Source organism: Lampetra planeri, chromosome 40 (assembly GCF_965212315.1).
Source record: "Lampetra planeri chromosome 40, kcLamPlan1.2.h2, whole genome shotgun sequence".
Classification (NCBI taxonomy): Eukaryota; Metazoa; Chordata; class Hyperoartia; order Petromyzontiformes; family Petromyzontidae; genus Lampetra; species Lampetra planeri.
Genome location: NC_136146.1, coordinates 9,086,340 through 9,107,844, shown reverse-complemented (window position 1 = coordinate 9,107,844; position 21,505 = coordinate 9,086,340). Strand labels below are relative to the sequence as shown.

Below are 21,505 nucleotides of genomic sequence, written 5' to 3'. Positions count from 1 at the left end.
CGCGAGGACCCTGGGGAGTTTAGGAATGGGAGTGAAAAGGAGGCTTGGACCTGCACCAAGGAGTAAAAAAGAGCCAGGGTGAAGGGGAGGGGTGGGGGGATTCAGGTTTCAGATGAACTGGATCGGAGCTGGAGAGCGGACTCGGGCATTTTGGGGCTCCCAGAAACAAACAACTGATGGGCCCCCCCCCCCGCCTCCCCCCCAGCCTCCCCCCGCCCCCGCCTGTCCGATGTATCCATACTTATATATACACGAACACACGTGCGTACACATATACATATATGTACAATACAGTATATAGAGGATGCTGTCGGAGCGACGTCATAGGTCAGTAGTCAAGAAGCAACTCCACTGCCCAGACCCGACCACTGGGGCCCGGTGGGCGCGCGCGGGGGTGGGAGGGTGGACGTCTCCATCCACACCCCGCCCCCCGCCCCCGTCGTTTCGTCCGCACCGCCGTGGCCTCGTCAGTCGCTGTCGTCGGAGCTGATGACAATCTGCTCTCCCGCCGCCTGCGCCCCGGCCCGGGGGAGGCCCCCCGGGGGCGGCTGTGGTGCCAGCGCGGGGAAGGCGGCCCCGGGGCCACGCAGGAACGACAGATCCGTCGCCGGCAGCAGCGACGGCGCCGGCAGCGTCAGCGAGGGCAGGAGGCCGTGCTCGCGGAGGCCTTGGTCCCTCAGCAGGGTCTGCGCGAGCGTCGAGGACGAGAAGGGCGAGCCGGGCAGCAGGGCGGCCTGCGGCGAGGACGCGTGCGATGCCGCGCCCCCCGCCGCGGGGTTCGTCGATGGCGGCAGGAAGTATCCGCCCCCCCCGCTGTAGAGGCGGGGGTCTCCGTACACCTGCTGGTAGGGGTAAAGCGTGGGCCCCACACACAGCGGGTGTCCCAGCGGGGCGAGCGGCACCACGCCCAGCGGCTCGGGGAGCCCCGACGTGGCCGACGAGGGCCCGGGTGGGGAGAGAGCCAGGCCGTTGCGTGTCCGTGCCTCCTCCTCCCCGTCTTGCTTCTCCTTCTCCGCGCATCCGTTGAGCTCCGTGCTGTGCCCGCCGTCCCTGCGCAGGCGCTCCGCCAGGGCGCCGTCCCCACGCCTGTCCAGCTGCCCTTTCTCCTCGGAGCCCTGCTCTCCTCCTCCTCCACCGCCATCGCCGGGCAAGGGCTGCTGAGTGTGGGTGAGCGCGGGGGCAGCCGGGAGCTCGTGGGAGTCTGGTCCACAATGCATCGGCGCGTCCATCAAGTCCAGCGCAGACGCGGCGGCGCCCCACGGCTGTGAGGAAGAGTGCGGCACTGGCACGACCTCGCCTGCACACAGGAGAGCGAGAGAGCCATCAGCACATGGCCTGAAAGGGCCACAGCCCACAAGTGCCATGGCCTGTGAGTTGCATGGCCTGCGAGTGTCACGGCTTAGAAGTGTCACAACCTGCGAGCATCACGGCCTACGAGAACCACAACCTGCATGTGCCACAGCCTGTGAGTAGCAGCAACAGCAACTGCTGTTCACCACTAAGTGGCGATGATGTCACCACGGCGCCTGTGCCAGGCCACGTGCACTTTTAGGCCATGTGAAGTGTCGAATGCCCACTGGCAGGAAGTCATGGAACAGACCCAGGTGCCATGGGTTCACTGAGATGACTGACAGATGCACCGACTGTGCCAACTCTCTACGTTTTAGCCGCCCGGCGCTCCGCTCGTTGTTGTGAACGTAGCTCCTCTGCCCTCCGTTGTTTTTGAAGGGCACATATTGCTAGTGCCAGGTCAGCTTCACATCCTTCTGTACCGCGTAAATCCATCTCTTTTCCAGCACGTGCCATGACATTTAGCCCCATCTATCTGGCCAAACAGAAGCTGCTTGGGCATGCGGTGGGGATAGGACGAGCCACATCCTGCACTGTAGGATGTGGCACAGGCTCGGGGACTCTAGAGGTGGCAAGTGCCCAAGACTACTGCTCGCCCATCTACCCAGGACACTTAGGGTCAAGGAAACAGGGAAACTCCACGTGACAAAAACCCAGGGCAGGAAAACACGCGAACAGATACAAAAAGCCTGTTCAGCCCACTCCTCCTGCTCAGCCCTCTCCACCTCGATCCCTCGCCACCTCTATCCCTCTCCACCTGCACAGCCCCAGCCCTGGATGTGCGAGAGTGAATGGGGCATGCAGTGACCTCCAGGGGCGGTGCGTCCGGGCTGTTTGGGTCCGGACCTGACGGCGAAGATCTTGCCGTCGTTGGTGCGGATGTAGACTCCTGTGGGAAAACGCGGGTCCTGGTTAGATATCGGGGTTGTGCCCGGCACCCTTGCTAAACAGCGCGGCCATTGAAAGGCATTCACAGCAAGTGCTGCCGCAAGACCCCTAATCAATCTCCTTGCTTTGGGAGTGCTTCTCAGACATTCGAGCCCCAATTATTGCACTCCCTGGCTCTGACATTCCTCCTCAAAGACACTGGTGGGAACCAGCAACCGCATCAGAGCAGCAACAGGCCGATGCGCAGATTTCCTTCACTAACAAAATATTAAAAACAAGCCAAAGTGGTGCGCTTGCGGCCAGGCAAACCAAACGATGAACCATTAAGTGGACGCAATGTAGTCTGCAATCCTTCAATGGAAGAAGTGTAGCAAAGCTACACAAAACTCTCTCCCCTGAAGCCCTCTCATCGTGGCCAGCAAACCTCGATAATGGCATTTACCCCACCAACGTAATGTTGCCATCGCATAAAAGAACAGAGATTTTTAGGAAAGCTTTCGTGATGCCTGCCATGAAAGCTATTTTATCCTGTTTGAACCTTGTCAGCACACTGAAAATGGTCCTTTTGGGTGAGTCGGTTCCTGTAAGTAAACAGCCAATTCGAGAATGGGACATCCTCCAAATGCAATCTTTGGCTTTGTAGTCATGTTACCATCCCTTGCTGCAGCAGGATGTGGCAGGTGATATCTCCGACCATCGTTGCTGTCGTCTGAAATTTTAGCTGTGATATCTTCAGCAAGGACCGTCACGGACATGATCTGCGTTCACGCCACCGTATTTACTGTCCAGGGGTGTCATTGTTTTGAATTGCCTGAATAAATTGGCACATCTCTGTCGAGCAACATTGCGATTATTTGCAGAGTCTGTTTGTCCACATTTCCACGGTCGCCCCACTTCAACACCTTCCGTTCATATTCTTGACCGAAGTTTAAAAATGCTGTACGGTTTTGTAGCCCTTGGGGCTAAATTGCCATGCCGCTCTCCTGTGAACCCAAGCTACTCAGGCTCCCCCAGAGGCAAGCCGCAGGTGGCTGCACTGACACAAGGGCCGCCGTCGCCGCCCCCGCCTCTTCTGCAAGTGACGTTCATCGCACGCCCACTTCTGCAGCACTCTAATTGCAGGCCCTCCTCTTGCGTTCTACTGCTGCCATAGCCGCTCCTCCGGTCACGTTCGTGACAGCAGTGCGCACATTTAGTACCGGCAGAGCTTTGGTGCACAATGTTATTGACATTGTGCACCGAAGCTCTGCCGGTGCTAAATGACTCTCCTTCGATGCTGTGCGGTTTCCTTGCTGTGGATGCACGGGTTCCACTCCTCTCTCGCTCTCTCTGACTTGAGCTTCTCCAGTCCACGTTGCTTCTTCGTGATATCCGGTCCGTTTTGTGTTTACCATCGCCATGCCACGAGTAGTTTCCTTGCTCCCACCCCGGGTGTTGGCACTAAATATTCTGACGGCAATCTTTTCAATTTCAGGAGTCCCCTTCTTATTACGTAAGGGATGTTGCATTGCTTGGAAATGTGACTTCACTCGAAATTGCTTAAAGCAAACTCCAATTTCCCCAATGACATTATGTTAAATCAGGAGTTGCTTTCCTCATCGACATTTCCTGGGAAAAAAGTGTGACTAAATAGCACAGATGGCTAAATAGGGTGCGAAAGAAATTCAACGCACATACATGAAGTGTAAAAAATGTATATGATTATTTGTGGACATACATTTTAAATAAATACAGTTAAATACAACTTATGAAAGATGGCTTCAAAGTTTGCTGATCCGAAGCCTCTTGGGGTGAGCATTGGTGGAGTGATGCAGACGAAGGGGCAGGATCGCCTTCCCCTTCTTCTTCTTCATCTGACGATGAAGCTGGAGACACAGGAAGGTTCACCAGAGGAGGCTGCCTCTCTGCCGGGCTCTTCTCCGGACCGTCCGGCTTGATTGCAGAACGTTTAAAAAAACATCCAAAGACGGCTGGACAAAATTGTTCTGCTTCGTTGTTTCAGTTGCATCAGATCCTCACTTGACAGCAACTCAACCACGTTGTCCGACTCCTCCACAATGTTGAGTCCAGCTATTTTGCGACGCAATACTCTGTGTTGTGCGCGTTTGGCGCGTGCCACGGGTCAGGGATGCCTTCCCCTGGGTGCATGTACACGTCAGTATCATATCGCAAAATAGTTTGTTTTCGATGGGTGCGTTCCAAGTTTTTTATGCGCAAGAATATGCACTCTTTTTTTTAAAGAACCTATATGCGAAACGTTAAACTCATTCCCTAATTCGTCAGCAACGTATATGCGAAACAACGCATAATGCGGCAACTCATAGCTGGGGGATTCCTTTCTATCTCTGCATGGAAGAAATAAAATGCGTAAATATCCATAGTATATACGTATAAATATATATTAATTAGTAAAATACGTAACAAATAAAATAACATAAAGTATCACAGCACACTGGGACTTTCTTGTAGAGAGATCCAGTACCTGATGCTCATGACGGTTGCATCACAATTTCTCCTATCAACTATATTCGAGTTTGCATCAAGCGACAAACCGAACATGCAAATAACCGTGGACCCCAACTGCAATAAATCACCCCACAGCAGCCCCAAAGAACTTAATACGAACTCTCCAGTCAAGAGGCTCACAGGAGCAAGTTTCAGCAAGGCCCCCCCCCCTTCACGGAGGTTCCCCCCGTCCCCCCACAAATCCCTGCGCAGCCAAACCCCAAGGGAGCCCCAATCAATGGGGGCCACGCAGGGCCCCCAGTGGTGCCTCTCCCACCTGGGATCCAAGAGCGTGCTTCGGGAAGCAATTAGAATCAAGGGGTGACCCTTGACAGGAGCTCGCATGAATAACGTTCAGAGTCTGGGTTGAGAAACTCGGTAAACTGCTGTGAAGCGCCCAGGGCCACGTCTCTCTCACACACACAAGCTTCAAGCAACACAAATCTGCGCCGAGTGAGAAATTGAACAGTCTGAAATGGCACGAAGGCAGCGATCGATGAGTTTCATTTGAGCAACATGGGAGCCCATTGAGATTCAGTGCGAGAGGAATGTGGCAAACATTAGTTACAGTTGTGGTTTTTGAGATGTTTTCGTTGCAGGCAATTGTTCAAATTTGACATGTGGGCCGTGACAATGGTCCTTCTCTTGCTGACGACGTCAGGATTTTGAACGTAAGCCTCTCGGAGGAGGCAGAATAACTCTGATGAGCATCTACAGAAACCGATGGGTGGCAGCAGGAACCAGAGGTACGTGAGCGCACTCAGCGACCAACGTAGGGCCCAGGGTGTGGTCACTGTGTGCCAGGGTCCTGGTTTTGTTCCCAAAGGTCTAACTTATTTTTTTTTATTTTACCAGGTAAGGCCCACTGAGCTGCTATACAGCTCTTTTTCATAAGCTACTTGGTCACAAATGATTGGTCAACAAAGTGGCTTATCATCACGTGGGAATATACAGCCGCCAAATACTCCCAACGTGTTTATTCTCTCATGTGGACAGAAAAACCTGAGGACCCGGAAAAAAATCCACGTGACCACGGGCAGAGATAACATGCAAACTCCAAATATACACAGCAGGCGTCAGGGTCGGGATCGAACACACTACATCCTCTATACCAGGGAGAGGTAGTTAACATCTTGGCAAACAAAGTTTCAGTAAATAAAAATATAAGACTGTTGACAGCAACTGCAGGGAGGCAGATTTTCCTTGGCAATTAAGTTATCAATTTAGTTGCCAGGAGTGTGTGCCACGTGCCAAACGGCACCCCGGACGCCTTTCATGAGATCAGTCATGAGCACATTTTGATATTCGCGCCATTCCGAGAGCACAAGGCAATCATAACGGAGGAAGGCGCCGCTGTGTTTCAGACACAGCCCACAGTGGTTTAACAGTAGGGGGGGGGGGGGGCGATGATGCTGCGTTGCGTAAACCCAATCGGATGTTCCGCGGGTACTTTTAGAAACTTCGAACCATGGCAACAAGCTCCATATCACGGCACTTTGTTGCTATGGAAAAATTCTGGTCAATAATTCTAATGGCAGAGAATCTCCACGGGCTTCCACGTGGCTCGAGGAGAACGGTGCGGCGGGTAAGGGCTGCCTCTGCGGCGGGCGTGCCGCGGACCAGTGTGGGGTGCGCGCTAGACGTCGTCAGTTACCCCTGTTCCCCTGGATGACGAAAATGTTCTCCCCCGCCGAGATCTTGGCTTGTGTATTGGTGGATGTGTGTGATCCAGGAACCACAATATCTGATGAAAATAAAAAAGCACACATCGTTCACACTTTGCAACATCTGATAAAGATGAGCCTGGGCCCAATAGACTGCTGCTGCTGAGGCATATGACCAAAAAACACGGGCTGCCAGAAAGAGGGAGAGGCTGCGGCCAAATTCACCCATCGGTGGCTAGCGCCATCATGGTAACCGTGGCAGCATCGAGAGAAGCAGAATTACACTTTGTGTGGCAACGTATTTTTCAACACGGATTCAGCCGTTACCCCGTAGCTTAGGCCTGTGAAGGGGGGGGGCGGGTTTAGGTGTTACGGCTGTGGTGAGAATTAAGCGGCAAGGCAATGTTGGGGGCAGAGGGTAGATGGCTCAGACGGCTGCTACTATCTGCTTCAGGAAGGGACCCACGAGAGCCAGGTTAAAATCTCAGGCTCCCACAATTGTTTGGTGATCTCAGCACAGTAAACGATGACTGGACTGATCGGCACATTCTGTGCCTCTCGATAATCTAAACCATGAACTAAACTATTCTTTTTATTTGACCAGGTAAGGCCCACTGAACTATATGCCTCTTTTTCAGAAGTGAAGTGGCCACAAATGATAGCTCAACGAAGTGGCTTATCATCACGTGGAAATTTTACAGCAGCCAAATACTCTTAAACGCTTATATGAAAATAGAGTCGACTGATTGCGAGCGCGTGGCTCTGCGCTGATGACAAGCCCCAATTTCTGGATGTAAAGGTGTTCCCGGACAGGAGCGGTCAGTTGGAGCCGAGGTGGAGACGACCGCTGGGGTGGGATGGCGGGGCTAGGCCATGAGCTCTCTCTCCCGTAGGGGGAACCAACACACAAGCCTCAGAGCTTCCCTCTCACGTCGCCGCCTTCTCATGCCAGTGCCAGGCTGAGGCTGCGCTGCCGCCGGGAGGGGGGGGTTCACAGGGCCCAGCGAGAGCCTGTTTTTCCTCCATCCCGTATTTACTCAGAGTTCTGCATTTTATGACGTTTTGCCAAAAGCATTTCTGGGAACAGTTTTGTATGTGAATGCAGGGGTTTTTCTGTGACACAAGAACGACAATCAAATTATTTCCCACTCACTCCATTATAGGCACTGTTTTTATCTGAGTAGATAACATATGGATGCCGATTTAGAAATGTGCAACACTGTGGCTTTGCATTACTATCGTGTTTTTGTATTGTGTTTGTTGTAACGTTCTAAAAAAGAGCTTCATAGCTTATCGGATGTATCCTGCAGTAAAAATACAGATTCTGATTCTGATCTGGAACGCGAGATCTACTCTACGGCACAGAATGGGCCATGGTGCCTGTCTGGATGATAACCAATCCGGAATATTTAAATCCGGGGAATCCTCACTCAACATCCTGAACACTTTGTCAGGAGGATTTGGATTTTGAAACTTTTCAATACATTTTTTGCGCTAATTTACACGAGTGGATGGAAGGGCAACGCTCAACTGAGCAGACCCCCAGTAAGAAAATCCTCATGAGTCTTCCTCACCATTTCTACCCAAGTATTTTTAAATCGCTAAAAAAAGCTGAAAGATTCCCAGAAATGCTATTTTAAAAAAACATAAACGCAGAACTCATTCGCAGCAAATCTCTCTTCGTTCAGGGCATCGTGTTTATCAACAAAATGTTGCAATAAAATTTGCCTCGCATAATTTTATGCTCTGGGTCATCTTTGGGTCATCTTTTTGCCTGGCGGGATAGGCTGCCCAGAGCGATGATGATACTTTAAATCAGAGTTAAGGGCGAGGGGCACAGTTTATTGGGCTCAAGCAAAGGAACACGATCAATTTCATTGACGTCAGAGACACCGCAGGTCAATCTGAGCAAAAACACAAAAGGGGTTCATATTCTTTGGGTCTTTCGGTAAAGTCACGAAGATAGGTTCAAAAATAAGAACAAAAAACTACGACGTTTCAATCGCAACACAAGCGGTCGTCATCACGTAAAGAGGGTTAGCCTCTCAAGGCAAACTGTTTATAAAAGTTTAAAATGGGTGTAGCCGAAGTGTCAGCCGCATGGGCGGGGTAGCTAATGTTAATGTAAGGGATTAAAAACGATGTCCCCCAGCAGCATGTAGGGCGGTGCTAGCTATGATTATAGTCGTGGGCAATGCTGATGCTGGTGGTGGGTTTCCACAAATTAAAGGGCTGCCAGGTAATTATTGCACCTCGCTTTCAGCAGCATGGGCGAGGTAGCTAATGTTAATGTAAGGGATTAAAAACGGTGTCTGCCAGCAACATGTAGGGCAGTGCTGCCAGGTAATTAAACGCTCACCCTGGTGGCGGTGGAGGTTGCTGCTAGAGGTGATGGTAGTTGTGGGCAGTGATGGTGCTGGTGGTGGGCTTCCACCAATTAAAGGGGTGCCAGGTTTTAAATGGAAACATTACAGCCAATTATGACTTAAACTGGTTGATAATGTCCTTCCAGTGATTGCTGAGTTTGGAACCATCTTCTCGGTTGAAATTGTGTCTATGTCTGTACATGTGAATGGCTTCATGAACGAATCTTTGTTGATAGCCAGTGGGTTTGCAAAGTACCTTCGTCTTAGAGAAATCAATTTCGTGTGAGCCCACCGCATTAAAACAATGATCAGCCACGGCCGAGGTATTGGTCCTACCATGTTTCAGATCTGCCTCATACTCACGAACACGATCCAAGACATGTCGCCTAGTTTCCCCAATTTAACTACTGCTGCAAACACAGCTTAGTTTGTAGACGCCGGGGTATTGCATGTCAGGGATCACATCCTTTACAGATGGGATCAGATCACGAATTTTATGGACTGTGTTAAATCGAACCTGGATCTTGAATTTGCTCATGATTTTGAAAATATTTTTGGTGACCCCTGCTATGTATGGCAAGGTGATGATTTTGATTGGGTCCTCAGATGGTTCTTTCCCAACGGTTGGGGTGATGGCTTTACAGATTGTTTAGTCTGAATATCCATTGGTCTTGAGAGCTTGGTGTACGTGTTCAGTTCACTGGCTAGGTGATGATGGTCGGAAATACATCGAGCTCTATGGTGCAGAGTTTTGATGAGGGAATTCTTCTGGGATGGATGGTGGCGGGAGTCAGGTTTTAGGTAGGCATCCGTATGGGTTGCTTTCCTGTAGACACTCGCCCATTGAGCCATCTGGTCTCTTTTCGATTAATACATCCAAGAATGGTAGCTTGCCATCCTTTTCCACCTCCATGGTGAATTTGATGGCTGGGTGTATGGAATTTATGTGGTTGAGGAATTGGTTTAGAGCTGGTCGGCCATGTGGCCAGATGACGAACGTGTCATCTACGTACCTCTTCCACAAGGACGGACGTAGAGTGGATGCCTGGATGGCATCTGTTCCAAATTTTTCCATGAAAACATTGGTTACAACCGGAGATAAGGGAGAACCCATTGGGGTACCTTCCCCTTGTTTGTAAATGTTCCATTCCAGGTGAAGTAAGTGTTGGTGAGGCAGTGTCTTACCAGGGCCGGTACATCAGCATTCAGTCCTTGTTGGACCAAATCTTCAATGATTGCAATGGTGTCATGCACAGGAACTTTGGTAAACAGAGACTACATCGAAACTAACGAGCAAATCACCTGGAGATAATGAGATGTCCTTAAGTAACGATATCAAGTGAGCTGAGTTAAGTACAGCTTAGGTGGTCTTACCAGTGAATGGTTGTAAGGTCTCAAACAGAAATCGGGCCAGTTTGTAGGTGGATGAGTCAATGGTGGAGACGATAGGACGAAGGGGTGTACCTTCTCTATGGATTTTTGGTAAGCCATAAAATCTGGGTGGTCTAGCAGCAGATGGTTTTAAGGAAAACCGCTTGGTTGGTTCGATTAAAGATGTAGAATCAGTGATGATATTGTTGGTTTTCGTAACGAGGCTGTTGGTGGGATCTCTTTTAATTGTTGTATAGTTACCATCATTAAGTAGGTCCTGAATTTTGTTATTGTGTGTGGTTTTGTCCATGATGACCGTGGCATTGCCCTTGTCGGCTGAGAGGATGACAATGTCATCCCTCTTTTTTAATTGAGAAAGCACTACTACCATCACCTCTAGCAGCAACCTCCACTGCCACCAGTGTGAGTGTGTAATTACCTGGCAGCACCGCCCTACATGCTGCTGGGGGACACCGTTTTTAATCTCTTACATTAACATTAGCTACCCCGCCCATGCTGCTGACACTTAGACTACGCTCATTTTAAACCTTTATTAACAGTTTGCCTTGAGAGGCTAACCCCCTTTTCCTGATGACGACCGCTTGTGTTGCGATCGAAACGTCGTAGTTATTTGTTATTTTCTTTAAACCTATCTATGTAACTTTACCGAAAGACTCAAAGAATATGAATTCCTGCAGTCACGAAAGCTTTAAGTCAAGATTTACAAAAGGGGTAGTGAAGTCACGGGAGTTCACATCACCCGAGGCCTCGCAGTCCTTTACAGTGTCTCTCTCAAGCGGCCGCGGCGTCTAGGGGCCGGGTGCAGGAGAGCGAGTGGCCTCGCTTACCCCCATCAGATATACGCGGTGTTACTCACAAGCCAAAAAAACGAGAGAGAAACATTCGGAGGCAATGTCCCTGTGATGGAGCTGTGCATGAGCATGTGTGAGAGGTGAGAGGGGAGCCTGTGGTGCAATGGTTAGAGCGTGGCACTACGAACCCGGTGACACAATTTAGATTCCCACTCCATCCGGTGAGCGCCACTCTCCAGCAAGACGCGCAGAGATGTGCCGAGTCTGTGTGTGCCCGTGTGTGTATGCCTGTGTGATTTCTCAACTCCGTCGTTGAGCACCCAGTGAACGCGAAGCAATTGTCTTTAAACTCGCAGCACATGACTAAAACCAGGAGGCCTGACCTTGAAAATAGAGTCGACTATCTGTGTCGTGAGTGGTGTCTGTGTATGAGGTGTGTGTATGTGGTGTGTGTATGAGGTGTCTGTATGAGGTGTGTGTGTGTATGAGGTGTGTATGAGGTGTGTGTGTATGAGGTGTGTGTGTGCATGAGGGATGTGTGTGTGTGAGGGATGTGTGTGTGTGTATGAGGGATGTGTGTGTGTGTATGAGGGATGTGTGTTTGTGTGTATGAGGGATGTGTGTGTGTGTATGAGGGATGTGTGTGTGTATGAGGGATGTGTGTGTGTATGAGGTGTGTGTGTGTGTATGAGGTGTGTGTGTGTGTATGAGGTGTGTGTGTGTGTATGAGGTATGTGTATGAGGTGTGTGTGTTTATGAGGTGTGTGTGTGTTTGTGTGTGTGTGTATAAGGTGTGTGTGTGTATGAGTTGTGTGTTTGTGTATGAGGTGAATGATACCTGGGTCTGTCCCGTGACCTGCCAGTAACCTTTCGGCACTTAAAGTGCACCTAGCCTGGCACAAGCGCCATAGTGACGTCACGGACACTTAGTGGCGAATGACGGTTGTTGATGTGTGCGTGCGGTGCGCTGGCCACGCTGGCGCTGCACCGCGCTACCGGTGGTCGTGACGATCCTCTGCACGTTGACGCCGGCGCGCTGCAGGGAGCTCATTGTAAGCGCGGCGGGGTTGAGGACGCCCGGGGCGAGGCCGGACCCAGCGGGCACCATGCGGGGCAGCATGGGCACGGGCGTCGTCTGCATGGGCGGCACGTTGGCCACGGGGCGGCTCTTGAGGCCCGCGTGCATTGAGAGCCTGGGCCGGGGTCGGGGTTGCGCATCACACACACACACGAACGCACACATGGCGACGCGCGCGGGCGCGGTCACAAGCCGTGGCGGGGGTGCTCGCCGAAGGTACAACCAAAGACGGCGCGCCCCCTTCTCCTCGCCACCGCCGATACACATCTCGCACCGAGGCACGCGCGCATGCGGTGCGCAACACAGCCACGGGGGGCGTCTAGTCTACGGTTGTTAAAATGTCTGTTGGTGTAGCCTCACTTGGTCAACACGCACTCACAGATTACCACGCCGCGAGTCACCCAACTGATGATTAGCACGGTTGGCTACGGTACGGTGCGAAGGAAGTTCAACATACATACGTACACAGCACACGCCCCGCACCCTCACACGCCTCCCGCAATAACACTCCTAAAAGCATCACCCCTCCACTGTGTCTCTCCCACTTACAACGTTAGGCCCCTGTGTAGCTCGCGAGTTGGTGCTGTTCCATTTCACTTAACCCCCACCCCATGTGACCATACGTTGTACCTTTCCCTAGTTATGGTTCAATCAAATACTTCTGGTTAAACAAAATATATACACGGGTGTTTGTGCATCAACGGTGACCGGTTTTTCTGCACGTATGGAATGTCTGTGAACAGACACCACATTGCAACTTTTGTAACTGAGAATTAGAGGCAGCTGCCCCAGTGGTTGTAAGTGGTCAGCAGCGCATTGGACTTGCCATCCAGAGATCACCGGTGCAATTTACTCGTAAATATTACCTTTAGGCTTGCCGCTGTGCCAATTGGTCAGTAGATTTGTTACAAAAACTCCCATCAGAATCAATGATCGGTTCTTGGCTTTCAGAACCGATTCTAGCAGAGGTTACCGGTTGACCGGTCATTGTTTAACAACTCTCGCCAATTTTTTTAAATTAATGAATTATATTACTTAATATTAAGGGCAACATGGTGGTGAGATGTTTACTACCTTGCCTGGTATACAGGTCGGGGGTTTGATTCCAACCTTGAAGCCTGTATATTTGGAGGGTGCATGTCCTTCCTGAGATTTGTCTCTGGGTCCTGCGGTATTTCACTCCACATTTAGAAATGTGTGTTTAAATTATTTGGCTGCTGTAAATTTCCACATGATAAGCCACTTTGTTGAGCTATCATTTGTGGCCAGGTCGCTTCTAAAAAAAGAGCTTTATACCTCAGTGGGCCCTTACCTGGTAAAAAAATAAATAGTTTAATAGATATGAGCAAGCAAGCCCAAAGCCTCTTTTTCAGGAGAGTCCTGCAATGGAGATGTTTGGCCAACACCAGTTACAATGCATGTTTTTGCTTTGTTTCTCAGCTTGTGGGAGGAAACGGGAGAACGTGGAGGAAACCCACATGTAAGAGTAGGGGGGTAGAGAGAGAACTACAAACTCCACGCAGAATGGCGCCCGGGTCTGGAATCAAACCCGGGGCGGCAGGGGGCTGCTCGCTGCGAGTATCCACACCACCACCACCGCCGCCGGCCTCCTGCACCGGGACCGACGAGCGCCCGGCCACAGGAGGCTTCTGCGTGGCGCTGCTGCTGCGCACGGCCGCACCTGTGGTGCTGCTGCTGCTGCTGCGCGAAGGCGGTGAGGCTGCTGAGGCTGCTGGCCACGCTGGGGTAGAACTGGGCGTAGCTGGGCCGCTGGTAGGGCACGCACGCACGCTTCTCGTCCTCGTAGCTCTTCTTGGCGAGGCGCTTCTCGGCCGGCGTGAGCCGGTACTCGGAGCGCTCCATCAGCAGAGACTCGTGCGTGAACGGCTCCTGCGGGGGTGAGGGGTCGTGATCCCCGTTGCGTTGACGCCGCACCGTAGGGCGGCGCACATCACCGCTTGCTGCGTTGAGGTTCGCGATTTGAATCTGGCAGGCCTCCCTGGTTATCACTGCGGTTGTACCAACCACAAACTACGAGGCGTTGCCTGCTTCACTGTGGTGCGTGTTACACTGGTGAGTGGTCACTCTGGTGAGCGGTTGCCCTGGTAAGTGGTTACCCCGGTGAGTGGTTACCATGGTGAGCGGTTGCCCTGGTAAGCGGTTACCCCGGTGAGTGGTTACCATGGTGAGCGGTTGCCCTGGTAAGTGGTTACTCCGGTGAGCGGTTACCATGGACGGTAACCCCGGTTAACGGTTGCCCCGGCAAGTGGTACCTTGGTGAGCAGGCGACTGTGCTGGAGGCAGGCGTTGCGGAGGAGCGGGTCGTGGTGGCGCTGCGCGATGGAGGGGAGGTCCACGGGGGCCGCATCCTCCTCCTCCACCAGGTGCAGCAGATTCTCAACCTCGTGGCGCGTGAAGTTCAACACAGGGTTCATGTCGTCCACCACACGGTCTGCACACACGCAACCGTACACGCACACACACACGCACCGTACATACACACGCACCGCACACACACAGTACCGTACACGCGCCGTACACACACACACCGTACACACACAGTACACACATACGCACCGTACATACACACGCACCGCACACACACAGTACCGTACACGCACCGTGCACGCATCGTACACAAATGCACCGTACACGCATCGTACACAAATGCACCGTACACGCATCGTACACAAATGCACCGTACACGCACCATAAACACACACGCACCGTATACGCACGGTGGTTGAAACAATGGGCAAGTCTCGTCAATGCCTCCACCTTTGTTCAACCATCACTATAAAGGTGTACACCACCAATGATCCATTGCCAAGGTCCACTGGGTGAAGACCTCGGGGCCAGCCCAGGACATGCTGGTGGGACTTTGTCGCTCGGCTGGCCTGGGAACGCCTGGGAATTCCCCAGGAATAGCAAGAGTCCATCGCCAGAAAATGGGAGGTCAGGACCGCCCTACTCAATGCACTGCCGCCACGACCCTCGCCAGGACAAGCGCATTGAAAAACGAACGAACACCACCGATGATGGACAGGTTACGTGCGGTGGGGTAAAGTGTTGGTACTTCCACCTATTTAACGACAGCACATGAGGGTCTAGGAGGTCTTACTGCACATTCCCTGCTTGGAGATCTGCCGGTCATAACGGTCTGACTAGACATGCCTTGCTTGGAGATCTGCCTGCAGGGGCACAACGACCTATTTCAAAGCGGCTATGCAAGATGTGAAAGTGCCCCCCCCTATTTTCTCCCCGACTCACTTTTACTGAAATAGCTACGGATGTTTTTAACCTGGATACAATATTCTGTAGGCTATAACTATAAATTATATTTTAGATCCTGCACCGTGTGTTGGGATTAGAGGAAGAGAGATTCACAGTGACGGTATTAATACAAAAAAATTGAAGGTTATCATGCTCAAAGTTATTGTGCATCTTGCTTTCATGCCTCAAACGGGGAGGACTGCGCAACTTTGTGCTGCTCTATTGATATGATAGTCGGATGCGGTTAATCGGGCTTGGCCCATAGTAGACCGGAGGTAATTGTTTCTTTAAAAAAATTTGAATCATTTTTCTTGACAATTTGTTACTTGTTTATCTGTGGATTCGGGGCCCCCTTGTGGCCGACTGGACCCCTACACATTGCATGACGCTGCAACGTAAAGGTGCGCCTGCATGCCTGTTATGGATGTCTTACTGGACATGCCCTGCTTGGAGATCTGCCGGTCGTAGATCTTCTTCTCAAGCGTGAAGTCAGACACGAGGCGGTACACGAAGCATGGCTTGACTTGGCCGTAGCGGAAGACGCGGCACACAGCCTGCGCGTCGTGGCACGGGTTCCACGACGCGTCGAAGATCACCACGCGGTTCGCCCCAATCAGGTTGATGCCCAGGCACCCGGCCCTACATGCACACACACACACACAAAGATCCCCCGTGTAGCCTTCACAGAGTGTAGGAGCAAGTGCTGTTAAGCGAGCACACCAAGAAGGCCAGCACGGCGCACGAAGGGGTAGGTGGCCATAACTACACCCGGCCGTCTTAGTGGCGATGTTTACACACCGCACCAGGTACTCATTTGAGAGCGGAGTTGACCTAGGGGAGGCCCAGGACTGGTTCAAATAATCGTAGCCAGGTGTTGGCCGTGAGCGGGAAATGAACTTGGGTTGCCGGGTTCGTAGCCCAGCACGCTAACCGCTACACCACCGTTCGCCACATACAGACACATGCACAGCCACAAGCACCAAAACAGACACGGACGTGCGTGCACACACAGGCATACACACACAGGCACACACAGACTCCACATGTTTCTGCGCGTCTCGCCGTGGAGTGGCGCTCACCGGGTGGAAAGTAGGAAGAGCCACACGCTGCTGTTGAGGGGATTGTTGAACTGGTTGATGAGTTTTTCCCGCTCTGAAGTGGCTGTGCTGCCATCCAGCCCTGCAGAGAGCGAGAGATGCAATTCCGCTCACGCTGAACAGTTGTGGACCTCCGAGACTCACCTAATTCTCTCTACGGTCGGTCACGCGATAGTCCAGGGGTAAGCGTGTTTGCTGCAGATGTTCACGGTTGGGAACTTGCGGCCGCCCTGGTTACTACTGCGGGTGTAAAATATCGTAATAGTGCTACGCACCGTCCGCTTTGCGGTGAACCTAACACATCCCCTGGCATAATTCGCAAAGAGAAGGACATTGTGTGTGCTCGTGCAAATTGCTCAATTAGGATTGTACACGCAGCAATCATTGCCCTCCGGTGGCAGACTGATGCCCTGGGTTCATCGCTTTTGCAAATGAGACTCATCCTGGTCTCTTGAGTTCCCACCACGTTAAACGAACTCAACAACTAAAACGATTCGTCAGCTGCTCGTCATTTTCATACTTTTTCTGTCTCGACTCCCAGCAAAGGCCAACACTCCAGACAGGGCCTCGAAACGTTCCACGCCATTGCATCTCGCCACGGCGACGAGATGTTAACCAACTCGCTGGTTTGCAGGAGGTCGTGAGTTCGAACCCGACACCGACGCCTGTTGTATATTTGGAGTTTGCATGTTCTCCCCGTGTTTGCATGGATCATTCTCCGGGTCCTTCGGTTTTCCCCTCCACATTTATAAACAAGCGTTTATAATATTTGGCTGCTAGACAATTCCACGTGATAATGAGCCACTTCGTTGAGCTTTAATTTGTGGCCAGGTCGCTTCTGAAGAAGAGCTACATCGCTCAGTGTGCCTTACACGGTAATATAAAAAAAATTAGTAAAGATAGAGTTGCCCCCCACCACCCCCTGACATCAGCGGGTTCCGCCAAACCCGGAAGCGCGCACAAAGAACGCTTTGTGTGCGGCGCTCGTTCTCACGGTAGTAGTTGACGTTCTTGCTCCAGACGAGGCCGGTGGGCGAGGAAGTTGCTGGGGGCACCTGGGTCTCTGCGGGCGGCGCCGACGAGGCCGACGAGGCCGACGAGGCCGAGGGGTCCGAGGGGGCAGAGGGGGCTGAGGGGGAGGCCGAACCCGAGACGGTGGGGATCTTCCTCTGGCTCAGGAACGCCTCGATGATGTCCAGAGTGGACAGACTCTGGCTGCAGGACCAATAGAGCGGGGGCAAGGGGCACGTGAGAGATCACCACAGCCTCCACCAAGACCCTGCTCCTCCTCTTCCTCCTCACGACCACCACCATCACCACCCGTCATCGCCACACTCCTCACCACGGATAGGCAGCCGCAGTGAACAGGCAGACGCAGTGAACAGGCAGACGCAGTGAACAGGCAGACGCAGTGAACAGGCAGACGCAGTGAACAGGCAGACGCAGTGAACAGGCAGATGCAGGGACAGGCAGACGCAGGGACAGGCAGACGCGGGGACAGGCAGACGCGGGGACAAGCAGACGCGGGGACAGGCAGACGCGGGGACAGGCAGACGCGGGGACAGATAGACGCGGGGACAGGCAGACGCAGGGACAGGCCGCCGCACCTGAAGACAAGGATCTTGTCCCCGTGCCGCACGCTCTCCTCCACCAAGTGGAAGAGCAGAACCATCTTGGCCGAGTGCTCCAGCACACCGGTCTGGTAGCTGCCCATGAGGTCCTTGGCCTGATGCACGACATCGCACAACATCGTCATCATCACATCACACATCACCATCAGGTCCTGAGAGCAGGTGGGGTGCCAGGCTGAGATGACCTCCCAAGCAAAAACTGCTGAGGGAATCAAGAGCCATTCCCCATTCACCTTGGGGTGTGACAAGGATGTCCTCTGCCCCGACACAATTTAACATTATCTTAGACCAATAGTTCGAGACGCTTTCTATGGATGTACCAGAGGAATTTCCATCTGGTACAGATCAAATTGGAGGCTGATCGATGGCTGAGGCTGATCGATGCAGTTGTGGAGAGAGTGGAGGAGTTCCCATACTTGGGCAACGTCCTTATGACCAGTTTCGGTTTATCTGCAGAGGTCTTACACCGAATCAATTGAGCATCATTATCTCTTCATCAGCTGCATAATGCTATGAGGAAGCTGTCTGTACAGTTGCTCCACATGAAGCTTCAGGTCTTCTTGGCCACAGTTATGCCCTCCCTTCTCTAGTGGAGCATCTGCGCCGGTTTGAAATTTTAAGGATGGCTTGTCTACAATCCACCCTGGTTTAACCAGGCTGAATTTTGTGAAAAGCTCACAGATAATTTGAAGATCTGGACACAGTCCCATCGGTGAGCTACTCCAGCAGGAAAGGCTCCATTAACTGGGTCATGACGCCAGCATGCCCAGCCACCACATGTCCAAGCAGCTTGTTTGGCTGGAAAAAGGGGGCTAAATGGGCTCGAAATGGGCTAGAGAAGAGATGTACTGATGCGTTACAGAAGGATGTGGAGCTAAGTGGATTTTACGAACACTGGTACTAGCAGTGTCAAGATCGGCCTGTGTGGAGGATGCTCGTGAAGGATGCTACTGGGCAGTGGCTAAAACGCACAGTAGGGGACACAGCTGGTTCATCGGCCAGCCGTCTCAGTCAGTCAACCTAAGGCACCTGGGGTTGTTTCATGACCTCGTGCCAGAGGGCCTTCGATATTTCACATGGCCTCAAAGTCCACCTGGCCTGGCACAAGCACCGTGGTGACGTCACCGTCACTTAGTGGCGAATGGCAGTTATTGTTGTAGGTGGTAGTGGTAATGGTAGTGGTCATGGTAGTAGCGATGATCGTGGTGATGGTGGTGGTTGTGCTGGTGGTGATGGTGGACACGACAGTGGTGGCGACGGTCGAGGTGATGTAGGGAGGAGACTCACCCACTCGTAGGTCACCACTTGTCCACCGCGCTCCGGTCCGCTCTGCGTCGCCGCGCCGCACCGCCCGTTGGGCAGCTCCAGGTCTGCCACCTCCCTCTGGGTGAGTGAGGGGTGGCGAGGGACACTGCTCAGTGTGGTGGTGGTGGTGACGCTGCTCAGTGTGGTGGTGGTGGTGACGCTGCTCAGCGTGGTGGTGGTGGTGCTCAGTGTGGTGGTGAGCGACACTGCTCACCTTGGCCACCTTGCGCCTGCCCGAGGAGCTCCCGGTGGCGCCGCGCTCGCGCGTGAGGCCTGCGGGGAGGTCCGACACCTCGAGGTCCAGGTCGGGGTCCGCGGCGATGCTCTCCTTTTGCAGCGCGTCAAACAGGATGTCCGGGTGGTTCCAGATCTGGGGAACGACGGGGAACACAGGGGGAGGAGGGTGAGGCAGCGTTACCGGACGCACCCGCCCGCCCGCGCCGACGCGTGGCCAGGACCATCGTAAGGAAGTCACAGTGGCTGTGCATGCTGCGGCCCGTCCTCCAGCATCGTGCGGGAAGCGGGCGAGGGTTGTTTGTAAGAGGCAAATCTCTGCGACACTCCCCTGCCGTGGGCATCACGAGGTTCAACACCCTGTGCGGGACAGAGCGTTGCCCCCTCGCGCGCATGAGGTTTCTCCGGGTGCTACGGTTTCCTCACATTTTACAAACGCTCCCTAATTGGCTGAAAAAGTCTGAATATGTGGAGAACTGCAGAGCAATTGCTGGCGCCGGCTCACCTCGTGGCAGCCGTCCAGGCTCGTGTCTGTGGTTCCTGTTTGATTCATAGTGTGAGGTGTGACAGTGCGTGCTAAATATATATGTATATAAAAATATATATATCATAATAAATAAATATTGAAACATATCCATAGAATATTAAATAACCAATATAACTATGTAAAAGTGAATACGAAGCTGTTAAAGGGTTATAATTATGTATTTGGTAAATCTGGATGCGAATGGAACGTACCAACGAACTAATTAGTATATTCGTTATTTTAATAATTACCCAAGAGCCTTTTATTATTGCTTAATACATTTTATTGTCCGATCAATTTTAAATATGTAATTACGTAAATTAATTCACTGAATTATGACACAATTATTGACGACTATTGACGAAAAATGTATTACGTATGTTACCAGGGACAATTATTATGCACTTCTGCGGCCGTCTGCAAGGCTCTTCTTTCTGATATTAGGAAGCCACTGGAGCTATGCACTTTTAAATCATCAACTAGATTGACAAACTAATTTCTTTAGAACTGCTTTTGTCTTTAGTTTGTTGTCCTTCCCCCGCACCTCCGATTAGCACGGTTGGTTACGTACGGTGCGAAAGAAGTTCAACATAAATACATAATGTACACGATAAAGAACATTTGTTGATGCACGAGCTAGATAGCGGCCTGGTCAGCGAGCACCCACATTGTCCCTATGTTGAGCAAGTCCCTGATGTCAAATGAGCAATGTCACGTTGGCTGCACTTGCTCTGCTTGTCAGCAGGTAACAGACCTCCAGTCCACGAGAAGATACACAATATTAAAACTCAACTGAACTTTTTTTAGTTTAACACGTGGGCTTTCGCCACCAACATCATCCATAAGAGGTTTTTTTTGGGTTAGATTGCGTAAATATATAAATGTGTCGTTAAACCTGCCACCAGGTCCACGGAGCTGTTATGTCGCTCTTTTTCAAGAAGCGACCTGGCTATCACAAATGATAGCTCAACGAAGTGGCCGATCAAAATCATCACGTGGAAATGTATAGCAGCCAAATACTCTCAATGCACGTTGGTTCTAAGTGTGGAGGGAAAAACTACAAATACAGCAGGCGTCAGATATGGGATCAAACCCACGATCTCCTGCATACCAGGCAAGGTAGTGGTGTATAGTGCTGTAAACAGTGTAGTGCATAGTGTAGTAATGTATAGTAGTGTATAGTGTAATGTATAGGAGTATATAGTGTAGTAATGTATAGTAGTGTAAAGAAATATAGTGCTGCAGTCTGTTTCCAGGGAAAGGGAGGTCTGGACTGCCCTCCTCAACATGCTGCTGACGCGACCCTCACATTTCGAAATTAATTATTTGAAAAGGCAAGAATACAACAATCCACAGTAGATGTGATGCCGCCGTATAATATATATATTTTTTAGCGTGCATGCTC

The 21,505-nt window shown here is 51.8% G+C and overlaps 1 protein-coding gene across 4 annotated transcripts in view; it reads right to left on the bottom strand.

The window, feature by feature from the left end:
* Window positions 1–200: 200 nt before the first annotated feature.
* The window catches only part of RAD54L2 (RAD54 like 2), a 127,819-nt gene continuing 106,514 nt past the window's right edge, over window positions 201–21,505 (bottom strand). For 3 of the 4 annotated variants that reach the window (XM_078613145.1, XM_078613143.1, XM_078613144.1), the window contains exons 12-23: window positions 19,555–19,710; window positions 19,323–19,418; window positions 18,012–18,130; window positions 17,399–17,619; window positions 16,387–16,486; window positions 15,741–15,946; window positions 14,308–14,486; window positions 13,716–13,924; window positions 11,953–12,149; window positions 6,398–6,487; window positions 2,159–2,239; window positions 201–1,297 (exon numbers count right to left, since the gene is read on the bottom strand). In XM_078613145.1, coding sequence (XP_078469271.1) covers window positions 468–1,297; window positions 2,159–2,239; window positions 6,398–6,487; window positions 11,953–12,149; window positions 13,716–13,924; window positions 14,308–14,486; window positions 15,741–15,946; window positions 16,387–16,486; window positions 17,399–17,619; window positions 18,012–18,130; window positions 19,323–19,418; window positions 19,555–19,710 — 2,484 coding nt within the window. In that variant the 3' untranslated portion in view covers window positions 201–467. The remainder of the gene's footprint in view (window positions 1,298–2,158; window positions 2,240–6,397; window positions 6,488–11,952; window positions 12,150–13,715; window positions 13,925–14,307; window positions 14,487–15,740; window positions 15,947–16,386; window positions 16,487–17,398; window positions 17,620–18,011; window positions 18,131–19,322; window positions 19,419–19,554; window positions 19,711–21,505) is intronic. The other variant, XM_078613147.1, reaches the window with a different exon arrangement.